We start from the raw sequence: 13,370 nt of genomic DNA, 5'->3' as shown, positions 1-13,370 counted from the left end.
GGGGGGGGGGGGGGGGGGGGGGGGTAAATTGAATTCAAAGTTTTCAGCCGCGCGCCACGCACGACACGGAAGCTTATCTCTTCCAACACGTCCGTTAATGTCTCGACGCAATTGTCAAAATTTTACACGCGAATAAAACGTAGTCCGCATATCACCGAGAGAGTCCACGCAACATGCAAATACGAAGGCGAGGGCACGATTGAATTTTATTTATAACTTCCTCGCGGCCTGTATATCGCGCATCGAGATCAGAAGTGGTTTCTCCCGCGCACGGATCGACGTTGCAAATCAATGCATCTCTCCCCAACACTCCGTCCGTCCGTCGGCCACGTGGATGCGGCTCCAATTAGCCCCCGAACCGGCCGGAGGGCTGATTAAGCCGGCTCGGCGGAAAGCGGCCGCGGGTAACGAGAAAACGGAACCGGCGGGAGCCGCGAACGCGCATAACATTGCCATGCAAATCACATTGAAATTCGTCTCGCTCGATCTTTAATAACGCACTCTCTCTCTCTCTCTCTCTCTCTCTCGCATTTAATACTCCCGCGTGCACCATGACGTTTTCCGCACGCTATCGAGCCGCCGTCCGTCGTCTCTCTTTCTTCACCCCCTCCCCCTTCACCCCGGGAGTTCAATTATGTCGAATTGTGGGAAATGGCTCGCTAGTTTACATACACGAGGGAGGAAAAAATGCAACGATGACCGGAGGGTGGGGAGAGGAGCGAAGGGGCGGACACGGCGGGTCGTAAATTCGCGCGACTCATTATTATTCAGGGGGTGGAATAATAAAGAAAAAAAAGAAGAAAGGAGCGATACACAAATACCTACGCTACGTCGATTTGCGTGAAAACGACTGCTTATGCAGATCGCCGTGCGGAAAGATCGAGTCACGTTTGCGCCACGATCTACTCGAATCGTGCGTTGAAAAGTCCATGAACGTCGGAACATTCAACCGTGACCCCACGGAGAAAACCAATTTGCCGGAACAGCAAATTGATTCGTTAACATAGTGACAGCGATCTGTTCGGACAACGGAAACAATTCAACGATTTGTTGAGAGTATTCATTGCTATTTGCTGCTGTATACGGACAGAGCAAAATAATTTGCTTGCGCCGACTAGATTTTACTGCTGTCGCAACATGTTTTCCCACAACAGCAGAATTATGTTTTCCATGTGACAGATTTTTTTGCTGTCACTGTGTTAACAAACAATTTGCCATTTTGGCGAAACTTGTCTTTTCCGTATCCGCCGTGTTATTCATGTGTATCGAAAGCCTTTTTCTCTCTTTTATATCCCACGATCACCGTAATTGTCACAGGGAAGAAACACCGCGTGCAAATTCAGGAAGCTTTTCGGGATCCGAGCGAGCCCCTGCGCGAATCACGCGTTCCCCTCGCGAGAACTCTTGCGTAACTTTCTCGGTGACGCAGTCATCGCGTAGAAGAATCCGCGCAATGGTCAGACGCGCGAGACGCTCGCCGTCTCGCGCCGACGGCACGTATTAAAATTAAATTCGTCGCCCGCGCCGGGCGGATTTTTCCGCTTCTCCCTCGCGGAGAGACACGGTGCTAATTAATTTGACATAGATTAATTTTTAACACGCTCTCCCTCGAGCAGCCGCATTTCGATACAAAGAGGCGCTCTAATCGTACGGGCGCAACGTCGCCCGTATGACTCAACGGATGCAGATCAAGCGGGCAAATCGGATTATCGCGTGATAGGAGAACAACACGCTCTCTTTCTCTCTCTCCCTCCCGCCGCATTCTTTCGCATCCATTAACGAGTCTCCCTAGTGCGGCCGCTCAACGTCATCGCGCGATCCGCCGAGATATACTCCTTCCCTCCGCCATTCCGCACCGTTGTCCCGTTGCACGAGACCACGATGTGAAAACTCGAGATTGATCAATGACGGAAGAACTCTGCTCTCAGGGGAAGGGGAGAGGGTGATTTAATATTAACACACGGCCGATCGAGCGGGCGAGTCTTACCCTCTTTTCTTCGATGATCGCTGATCGACCGATCGACCTATATCTCTTGGCAATTTTCTGTGGAGAGAGAAATTGTTATTTTTTACCTTTAGATTTTATTATATATTGACTCAGTGCGTTGCGAGAACTGGCAAAAATTCAGGCCAAGATACGTTGCCGTACGCACGGAGAAAATATCATTTTACTGCTGAGGCAAACGATTACTCAGTTTACTTTCCTTCTTTTAAGTAATAGGAGGAAAATGCCCGAATTCCGGGTAACTTCGTCAATCTGGCTGTTTTTCCTGGCTCCTAAGGTCGTTCTATATTAGTCGCCAGTCGAATAATACCATTGACGTTTCTGATTCGTTATCGCGACAAGCATTGCGTTCGCCTGCGATCTACTTGCGACTAATGTAGAACGCGACCTTAGAAGGCAAGGAAGGCGTCTACCCGGAATTCCGGCGCTTTTCCTTATCTTCGATAAGGAATATTTTCTGAATTGTAGTCTAAAAATTAAGTTATTGCACAGTTTAGAAAAGCTCATTATCGTGCGCTCAGAAAAGGAATCTATTCTCTTTTCAAGTATGTTATAAAACTTCATCGAAGAAAAGTCACATTCGGTTGACTTGAACGAACAAACCGAAGTTTGTCTATTTAATTAATATTTATTTAATATTCTTGACTGACGTGCCGAACTTACTAGGATTCGAAATATATTTTGAATAAATCTGACGGACAGAAAGAATGTTAAATTCAAGTATAAACAATTAGCTGAATACCCCTTAGCAAATTTTCACTTGGATTAACTAAATTTTACTTCGATCGGGTGAATATTTTACTTGGATCAACCTTGCTTGATTTCTGCGTGTACGAAATACACCGACGTACTGATTTCCGTTTTAAGAAGCGCAACCTCGCGCGATGTTTCGGCGCGATGTGTCAACATCCCCGGCGAGGGATAAATCACGAATTTCACGATTCGGTAATCGGCTGGCCCGACCGGAAGCTCGCGAGGGGCCACTTGTCGGCCCCGCCACTTATTGGCAAGCTCGCGCGGTGCACGCACCTATATATGTCATAAATGACGAGAATCTCGGCCCGTGTCGGATATAAATCGCGTGTGCCGGGCAGCGACATGACCGAAAATCGACGTAACGCGGCGAACATAGTGAAGTGACCGGCGTCGCGGCGCGTCGCGTGCGGCCAAGGTCGATCCGCGCACCACCCCGTATTTCACTCACTCGGCCTGTGTGTTCTCGTTTCTCTTTATAACCGCTCGACGCCACCACCTCCCCTCTACGAGAAACCGCCCCGCGAGGGCACTTCTTCTAATCCGCCGATTGTTGCTCGCGGCAGAAAAAGGAGGAAAAATCCGCTAGCGAACGGGCGAGCCCGAGAGAGGTGGAAGGCACTCTCGATCGTTCGATTCGAGGATGGGCTTGATCGATATTAACGTACGTCTCGAGGTCGGGATGATGGAGATACTTTTTGCCGCTTAAGAGATAAACTCACTCTCTCTCTCTCTCTCTCTCTCTCTCTCTCTTTCTCTCTTCACGGATTTTCTTCCGCGCGGGAGTAAGTACGAAGATAATGGAGAAAAATAGCAGCCGTTGAGCTGTCGTTTAATATAACGTAGAAAGTGCGTCGGAAGTCCCCACTCCCTCTCCCCCCCCCCCTCCCCCGCGAGGATTAGCGGTGATTCATTGACGTATATTACCTTGTATGTACAGCCAGCGTCATGTATAGCACACATCATTCCGTCAACCAGGAATTACACGATTCTCAGTCTTACACACGTACGCATAAAGTTGAAAATGGCATGAACGACTCTAATTACAACGGTGAGCTCATAATGACTCCGGTCTATAATGATTTTGACCTTACACGTGTACGCGTAAGCCAGAAAATCGTGTAATCCTCGCTCTAGAGGATCAGCACTGCGATATATGACGTGTACGTGTGTTATGTTGCTAGATTCGCCATCTGATAGCCGGCCATTATGGCATTAGCGTGGCAAATTTGTGGCCAGCTGTTCGCCCCGCGATCCAATTAGACGAATCGCTGGCCGATAATTCACTTCTGGCACTTTCCAATTCTCGCCGAGTCTCCCGAATTAGACCTCTCCTCTCGCGGAATAACATTCGATTCTCACGAGGGCGGCTTTCCTTCGCGGGGAGCGCGTGCGAACCGAGCGAAATGTACCTGCAAGCTGGACCGACCGGAATAAAGGACCTTCGAGCGATCATTACATTCGCGAGGTGGGAAGTGTCGAGAAGTAAAAAATACGGACGACTTCGCGCGAGGCGACTTCGCGATGCTGATCGCGCGCGATGAAGCAAGAACGATAAAAAAAAAGAAAGAAATGCGAGGCGAGGCGTTTCCAGGGAATTCCATTTTCTCGCGTCGCGAGAAAACACGGTGTGAGCGCGCGAGGAGATCCCTCATAAAAGAAGTAGAACGGCCGTATTTCTCTGCCCGGTGAACGATCGCGCGCGCGGTTTTATCCACGTGCGTTTTCAACGGCGCGACATATCTCCCCGATGGCGAAAAAAGGTTTCGTTCCACGAAAGTCAACGCGAGAAATCGCGCGGGTGAGCCGGCTCGCTCGCTCGCGTGCGAGATTCATCGCCAGATACAAGGATGGACTTTCGTTCCTACATCCTTGATTTTCTATCGAATAAGATCTCCCGCACGGAATTGTTCTCCTCCTCGAAAACACGGGGGAATGTTAATTCCCCGTGCCGAGAAAAAGACTATGCAATTGTTTTCGTATAGTATTTTTCATCGTGTTCGAAATCATTCGAGGGGAGCACGATGCGACACGTTCCCTTCGACGTCGCTTAAATCGGATCAAATTGGAATCTTAAGTCAGACAAAATTGGAATCGATTTTCTAGCGAATAAATCTCCCGCACGGGATTATTCTCCTCCTCGAAACACGGAAGAACGTTAACTCCCCGTGCAAAGAAACTATATAATTTTTTCGCAGTATTTTTTACACGCAGTATTTTTCATCGAAATAATTCGAAATAATTCGAGGGGAACACGATGTGACGATGTTTCCTCCGACGTCACTTAAACCAGATAAAATTGGAATCCGAGGAACGCATTATTTCGCAATAACTCCATACATCTCAACGCGTTTGTTATTTTCCACCCACGCCGGAACTATCGATCGAATGACAGAGGAAGGAAAAAAAAGTTTAATCTCGCCGGTAAAAAGGAAAAAAGAAAGAACACGTTGCTGTAATTAATGATGCCGAAACGCGGCGGGCTGAAACATACTTGCGCGATCATCGCGAGGAAATGATGGGGAGCGTTATAATGGATTATAAATAGACATATATCGATTCTCGCCTCTCCCATGCCTCCCCCCGCAACCCCCCGCGGTGCGTGATTAAGCGCAATAGATCCCGAGCAATTTACAATTTTTGTAAAGCCCCCTTAAACTACCCTTCGTCGGGCTGAGATATTTCTTTCGCGAAACGACGCGAAATTCCCTCGCGAAATACGCACGCGAAACTGAATAGCCTTGCGACGGAAAAAAAACCGTTCACAAAAGCATTAGAGGAGATTCACAAAAAGCGTTAGAAGGGATTTCGGTTGGGGAGGAAAAAGGGAGCCTTCCCTCTCTCTCTCTCTCTCTCTTTGTGCGCTCCCCGCGAGTCTCCCGTAAATAAAACTCTGCCGAAAAACGCCCCCTGAGATTTACGTAAGAAGCTAAACGTCCTTGCGAATGCTTTCAGGGATATAATATCGGCGCTCCCCCGAAGTAAGGCGGTGAGTAACCAATAAAGTCGGCCGATGCGAAAGCGTGGGCGGTTATTCGAGAGATTTCCGGAATTCGCGAGATTAGAGTTGTGTGTTCGTAACACGGCGTTGCGGAGAGCCGTAAGAGCTTACAGCGCCGTCACGCTATTGCGGTCTTCTGAGTCACCGGAACGTAACGGCCGGTAATAAGATCACACGAAATTACGGCGCGGGTGAGATCTCTCGCGCAGAAAGAATTTAATCCGCGTGCAATTACGGGAGTAATAATAATAACGATCGGCCGGCGCGGCGGGGGAGACCCGCCGCCGGCGCGACGTTGAGAAACTGATCGCGGCCGATACCCTAATTGATCGACGCACCGACGATATGTAACGAATCGTGGATATGCGATAAATAATGAATGAGGAGGTGCAACGTACTCCACAGCTCGGCGCGGATCTAGCGCGCGGCCGCCGTTAATTATTCATCGGAACCTAATTGGTAAAACGAAAATTGAACTCTCAGGAAAATCGAAAAAACGAGCCGGTTAAGATTTTCAGAGGCCGACATTACCCGAACGCTTTTCCCAGTGTGCAGTTCTGATCTTACCTTGTGCAAAGTTAACGAACTCGTTAGAATTCCCGAAAGGGCCACGGACGTCGGTCACGTCGTGTCGCTTTCACGGTGACGTGAATTCGAGGCGTCGGAGAAGCGCTCGAAATGATTGATCCGATCGTCCGAAAGAAACAAGACAAGGGAAGACACGTTCGGCGATCGGAAATATGAGGACGAGGAGGTGGAGGACGTCGCAAGAAATTCGTCGGACATTTTTCTCGCCGAGCGTCGGGGATCTTATGACGTAAGACGCGCGACGACGAAGGACGAAGTGTTCGGGGATTCCAATTTATTATCCCCCGGCTCGCGAGCACTCGAGAGAGAGACCAGCGACGGCTCTCCCGTCGATGTAAATCCCCGCGCGATCGATAGACACACCTCGGCCGCTTCGACCGCTTCCGAAGGTGGAGGTTTATAACTGGCCGGGGTGAAGGAACTCTTGTATCTCGCGCGACCGTGTAGATAGGACGAACTTCCTCGGCGCTTCGGCTGTGTGTGCCTTGGCTGGCGGAGCGAAAACTTTCCGCGGAAGCGCGCGCGCTCGCCTTTTCGCGCATCGCTCATCGTATCCGCGATGCAATAAAATCGCGTCATGCAGGCGGATCCTCAACGACGAGTTACAATTTCGCGGAAGAGACTCCGCCCGTTTCATCCGTGATTCTTCTCGACGAGAGGAGGGGAGGGGGAGAAAATTGTTCCACGGAATAACGTCCGAAGTCGAACGTGGAGCGAGGCTGCTCACGACGACCGAGGGCGAGAAAATAGGAAACGACGTGAATTCGAGAACTATGCAGAGAGAAAGGGGAGAAAAGAAAGACGAAGCTGGGAATACCCGTCATTTCCGAACCGAGTGACCGGCACAACTCGTAGTGAACAGCTCGTTCGAAACGGCGATTACGCCGAAGTGGCGCGAAAGTAGAAAGCGCTTCCTCGTTATGGCAGGACTATTGTGTTAATTCTGTTCGGTTTAAAGGAGCCCGGGTGATCTGTGTAATGTTGAACGTTTCTCAACGGTTCCGGGAGTTATCACGAAGAAGGTGCCGCGAAATTATCGCGGGATCCGCGCGACGGCTCGCTTTGTTTTCCCGGCTTTATTCATAAAAGGGGAGAGAAGAAGAGAGGAGAGAGAGAGAGAAGCTATTAATCACAACGACGACGTCATTGCCGCGAAAACGTAGGTTGTAATAAATGCGAGCGATAAATTAACCGGCGGGCTAATTGTCAAAATTAATTATCTCGTCAAGGATCTCGGCGAAAACGGCGAAATCACGCGATCACAATTAAGTCTCGGGAGAGATCCGTTTTGAGAGAGAGGGAGAGAGCGAGAGAGAAAGAGAGAGGCACTAAAGCGCCCGGGGTCGAACTTGGAAGCGCCGTGGAGCGCGATGAATAAATAACTGCGCAGTAACGCAACGTGGCCGTGCGATTTTCTTTGAGATACCCGAGCGAAATTACTGCAATACTGCACGGTGTAACGAATGGCGCGATTCGCCGTGTATACGTCCGTCAGAGGCTCGATACACACACACATACACACACACATATACGTAGAGTCGTCGTATTAAAATATACAGGCGCGGCCAAAATACACGAAACAGCTTCGGTGAATCGGCGAGTTTCACTTGTGCGGTCGTCTCGAACTGAAGGATGCGATAAGTTCTCGCGCCAAGGAGTCACGAGAAATTCGGCCGAAGAACGAGAACTTGTCCCGTAATTCGTCAGCTCCGCTTTAATCTTTGCGTACTCTTACTATCAGTTTCAATGTTACGGAAGAAAAGAACCCCGTTGTTCCTTCAGATTTTTGCGAGGAGATCTTTTCGGTATCTCATATTCTTGCTCGCGGAAGAAAATTAATGCGACAGGTTCCGACTGAGCATGCGTGAATCTATCTAAACGAATTTTTATACTTTTTTCTCGGGGGAGGCAGAAGCCGAAAATTCCGCGGAAAAGCTGAGAAAATTGACGGGTTTTTTTCTGAAACTTGAAAACTGTAACACTCACCGTACTCTTTATCTGACTCTGTACTCTTACTGCACTCTGTATTCGATTTTTTCTACTCTTATTATGACCTGTACTTGACTTTTCGTACTTTACGTGAAGCTTATAAAGTATGTGCTTACGAATTATATATATAATCGTAATCTAAATCTCATTTAATTATCGAAAGCATGATAAAGTGTTTTGGAATATATCGTGGAGTTTAATTCACAGGTGGGCCGACTCGCTGGAGTTTCAAGATCAAAACGCTTCGGGGGTTTTTGGCCGAAGCTGTAGTGCGCGGCCGATAATACGGGATCGGATTTTCAGGGTGGTTATTACTCTACGACAAACATACGCGAGTAATCATTTCGCGTTATCAGGCTGCTTCGTGAAACAATTTCGCGCTCACGTCAAAGGAAATTCCTCAGACCTGACTTCTGCATCCCTTTTCTCACGGAAACGCGGGATCTCAGTCTGAAAATAATAATACACTCCGCCGAGTGAAAGAGAAACCCGAAGTTTCCAGATTAAAATTTGGAGAAAATTCTGGAATGCGAGCGAGCAACTTGCACGTTCCACGTGCGTTCAAGTGGAATTAGGTATTTCGTGTCAGAATGATCGCATGTGTGACGGGGAATTAAAGTGTTTCGAGAGAGAGAGAGAGAGAGAACGTCGGGACCCTGATGATCTCGACTGCTATTCTTTTCGTTGCGAGACAATCGTATGGCCACGAAAGTGGCTTATTTAATTGAGAATGATGCCTTGTTGTCGTGCTGCGTGCGGGACCCGCGAAAATTTCATCTTCTGATCTATCACGGCTCTTCGAAACGTCGCTAATACTCGCGAACTACCCTCCCCGGCGATTCGATTTGATTTCTTATCGGCCTGCACGATAAGCACGGAACGAATTCACGGGTACAAACTTTCGGTCGGCGACTCATCACGCGACTCGTACGACAAATTTGCACAATCTGTCGAACGGACAAGCAGTCGCGTCCGATGGTCCTCTTACGGTCGCTCGAAATTCTTATTTTGGTATCTATCGCAAAATGCCTATTTACTTCATTTATGTGTGTGTGTGTGTGTGTGTACATCACACGCACACCCGTCGATAAAATTCAAGACAAAATCTATCTACAGTTTCAAAATAAAACTCAATCACTTTTACCGATAAAACAATCAATATAGACTCGCTTTCTTTCAAGACACCTGACAAGATTCCTATCCGCGTCAATGGCTTTTACAAGACAAAATTTAATACACAGGAAATATTCGCCACCACCCTAACATCAGGATAACACATTGCGACTCGGTATTTTTCCAAACACCTAACGAAGCCTCACTTCCTCTTGAACGCGCGGATCAATAATCGTCCCGCGGATCAGAACCGAAGCGGAAAAACACGACAGGTCTCTCGCGCGTCTCGCTTTGTGATAAAAAAGAAAAGAAGACGAATAATGAAACTCAAGTGAAGTCGATGAAATTCGCAAAACGAGACGGGCGGAGAAATCCAATTTGCAAGGCGCATCAAAGAAAATACTCACGCCGGCTCGCCGTTCTGCTCGACGCAGACGACGTTGCCGCTGAGCGTCTCGATCTCCTGCCGCTTCACCACGTGCACCCCGGTCTTCTCCCTCGGCGAGGACACCCCCCTGACCGTGTTGACGCTCACCCCGGTGTCCGTCGACCTCACGCTCTCGATCGAGTCCGTGGACACGCCGGTGGAGGACTTCAGGGACGCGTCGCTGCCGCGGTTCTCGTTCCTCGGCCGCGCCCCACTGTTCACACTCGCGTTCACTGCACCGCCCGCCGCGGAGTTGGCGTGCTGGTTGTCGTGATTACCAGCCTTCGCCCCGCTATTCGTCATCCTGCTGCTCGCGGCCGTCGTGTTGTTCACCGTCGTCGCGCTGTTCCTCGTCGTCGCCGCGTTATTCGTCGCCGGCGTGCTCTTCATCCCCTCGCCCGGCCTCGCGTTCTCCATCACCGTCGGCATCCTGTCCGCCGGAAGCTCGCGACCGGCCGACCCGCTCTTGACCTCCGCCGGCGACGACGCCGCCTCCTCCGCGAGGAGCTTGCCGGCGTCGGCCGCTTGCTTGGGCCCGCGAGCGCCGTTTTTAGCGGAGCGCTGATTACCGGAAGACTGATTGCTCGGACGTTGATGAGCCTCGCCGTTCGCTCTGGAGGCGTTCCTCGCCGTCTGACCGCTCTTCGAGTAATGGCTGCTCTCCGCGCCGACGGGGGACTCCCTCTTCTCGCTGGCCGAGTTGCTCGGCTGACTCGCCTTGACCGCCGGCTGATTCTCCATCGTCGACCTCGCCGGAGCTGCGTTCTGCTGCGTCGAAGCCGGCGACGCGTCCTTGGACGACGCGGGGGAGGCGGAAGACGGGTCCCTCGGCTGGCTCGAGCTGCCGTCGGTGCGCTCGACGAGAAGCGCGTTCGCGTCGATGTGCAGCGGCTTCACCGCTGTGCTCGTCGTGGTGTTCACCAGACGCTCGCTCGACGTGGCGATCGTGTGCGGCGAGGACTGCTTCAGCAGGCCTATGAGGTCCACCTCATCAGTCTGCAGCCCGGGGGAGTCCCCGTTCACCTCCTTCGGCTTCGCCTCGGGCGATTGCCCGTTCTCCGTTGTCTCATCCTTGTTCTTCCCCTCTTTCACCGCCCTGTCCGTCTTCCGGGTCGCCTCCGAGCCCTGCTCGGGCATCGTGATGAACCTGCCGGCGGTGTTCGACGGCGCGCCGTTCCTGCTGCTCGTTTTCAAGGGGATCTTGGACGGCGAGGTGACGCGATCCTTGCTGGTGTTCCGGTTCTGATTGTCCCTCCGGGTTCGCTCGACGTTGCTCTTCTGCGGCGACGCCCTCGGTGTCGTCTTCGCGACCGGTCTCGACGACGAGTCCCTCGCGCGGTCCCCTCTCATCAAGGACTGACCGCTCGCCTTCTCCGGCTTCGTCGGGGTGCCTTGGATCGGAGAGAGTCGCGTCGACCCTCTCGTCGTTTGCCGATTACGCGTTGCCGCGGGATTATTGCTGAGGTTGCCGGTGGAGCCGGAGACGAAGCGGGCCCTGGCCGGCTCGCCGCCGAGGTTCGCGCGGCTCTTCGAGTCGGACTTGTTCAGGCGCGTCCTCGAGTCGTTCAGCCGCGTCGACCTGGGCTCGTTCGTCGCGTTCAGTCGGTCCCGCGAGCTCGAGACGTTCAGCCGCGTCCTCGAGTCGACCCGCCGGCCGATCCTCGGCGACGGGGAACGATCGTTCGCCTTCGTCAGAGAGCTCGACCGCTGGCGATACGTCGGCTGCGGTATCAGGCTCCGCCTCGGGCTGTTCTGCTGCGACACCGAAGCTGGAAAGAACGAAGGTTTGAACGGTGAAGATCACTTCTCGTCGTTCGACCGTTCTCGTCTTCTCATCGTTCGTCGTCCCGTTTCCAGCGTTACTTCGCGCGGAGTATCGCCATTTCACGCACGCCGGGGGAAAAATATCGTTATATTTCCGGGGACTACGATGTCCTTTCTTTTCTTATTTTAACCACGGCAGATTAGTAAGGTGGTAGCAATATGCATTTAAGGTTGCACTCGGCTAAACTGTAATAGCGTTTACTGTGAACATGGGGTTTGCCGATTGTAATGATTTCCTTGTGCGATTACAGCTGAGGAAAGACCGAGAGTGATATCTCAACAGATCCTCCCCGAGGACCTCGACGAAACCCGCTGACTTACCCCTCCTCTCGATTCTGCCGCGTCGACGTCCGTCCGTAGCGACCTCCGGGGATTGCGGCCTCGACCTGGAGCGAGGCGGCGGTCCCTTGAAGCCGCGGCCACGGAAGGGCGAGACCCTGCCGGTCGGCAGACCGGCTGACGCGTCCGCGGATTCCGGTGTCGCCGGTCTGGATTCGGCGAGTATCACGAAGCTGGAGCGACGGTGCGCCCGGCCGAAGGACGTCGTCGACGGGGCGATCTTGTAGGGCTCGGGCGCGCGCGGCGGAGGCGGCGGCGTCGAGGACGGCGGCGGCAGGTAAGCGACGTCGGGGCTGGCCAGCACCCTGAAGGGCGGCGGGCCTTGCCGCACAGCGTGGCCGTCATGGTCGGTCCGCCTCATCCTTGCGTCGCCCTATCTTCCCCGTCGCCGGATCAATGCCAATCAATAATCGATTAATCCGTCCGTCCGTCGATCGGTCGGTCCGTTCATTTCGCTCGATAACGACCGTCGCAATTCGCGCGGGGAATTTTCCGAACACCGGGGGGAAGAAATTTTGTCGTAACGGCGAGTGGATACGTCGATACAGCGAGAGCGAAGAAAATTCGTTCGGACAGCGGAGAATTTGTTTGGACAGCCGAAGGATCGGTTATGAGTATTGATCGTCCACGTGTGTATCCGGCGAACAGCAATCAACGTTCCTTCGATAAGGCGACCGTCCATCCGTTCATCTATCCGAGTCCACTAAACCGTTAATCCCTCCGGTAACGAACTGTCGCAATTTACGCGGGGGCAAATTTCCACCGGGATCCGCGACTCCACGCAGGCCTGAAGAAACGGGTGAAAGACGGGTGAAAATCGTCCTTCTGTGACAACTACGAGCCGTCGTTTGATCCTCCGATACCGCGCGAGACACAACGGCGAAACAACAACGCTCAATCTTAATTGCATCTAACGCTCGAATCGTGTAACGTTCTACCTCGTGATTTATACACGTCACGCCTCGACTAGTTTTGTACCAACTCGAAACTGCGTAAACTCGAAACTGCGTTTATACCTGGTGCCCTTCATGCAGGTCGCCGCTGTAGCGAAGGAGGACGCCGAGAGATCCGCTGTTACTCTCACCTGCAAGGAATAGAAATCTTNGAGTGCGTGACTATCTCGATGATAAACGGTGAAATTTTCGGCGCGATAACAATCGGGAGATCGCGGTTCCGCGCAGCCGCGGATGGAAAGGCCGCGGTTACAGAAATAGAAATAAACGCACGCAACGCGCGTTCGTCCGATCGCGGTTGGAAAATCGTAATAAGACTCCCGTTTCCTCGCCGCAGTCGTTATTGACCCTTCCCTCCCCCCCCCCCCCCCCCCCCCC

General features: G+C 51.9%; 1 protein-coding gene across 2 annotated transcripts in view; it reads right to left on the bottom strand.

The window, feature by feature from the left end:
- Positions 1 to 13,370, bottom strand: part of LOC106752381 (protein stum-like) — a 28,489-nt gene that overhangs the window by 14,155 nt on the left and 964 nt on the right. For both annotated transcript variants that reach the window (XM_014634051.1, XM_014634050.1), the window contains exons 2-4: positions 13,056 to 13,123; positions 12,022 to 12,416; positions 9,857 to 11,645 (exon numbers count right to left, since the gene is read on the bottom strand). In XM_014634051.1, coding sequence (XP_014489537.1) covers positions 9,857 to 11,645; positions 12,022 to 12,400 — 2,168 coding nt within the window. In that variant the 5' untranslated portion in view covers positions 12,401 to 12,416; positions 13,056 to 13,123. The remainder of the gene's footprint in view (positions 1 to 9,856; positions 11,646 to 12,021; positions 12,417 to 13,055; positions 13,124 to 13,370) is intronic.

Source organism: Dinoponera quadriceps, unplaced genomic scaffold (genome assembly GCF_001313825.1).
Source record: "Dinoponera quadriceps isolate SergipeBrazil2010 unplaced genomic scaffold, ASM131382v1 scaffold248, whole genome shotgun sequence".
NCBI classification, from domain to species: Eukaryota; Metazoa; Arthropoda; class Insecta; order Hymenoptera; family Formicidae; genus Dinoponera; species Dinoponera quadriceps.
This window is presented reverse-complemented; position numbering and strand designations above follow the sequence as displayed.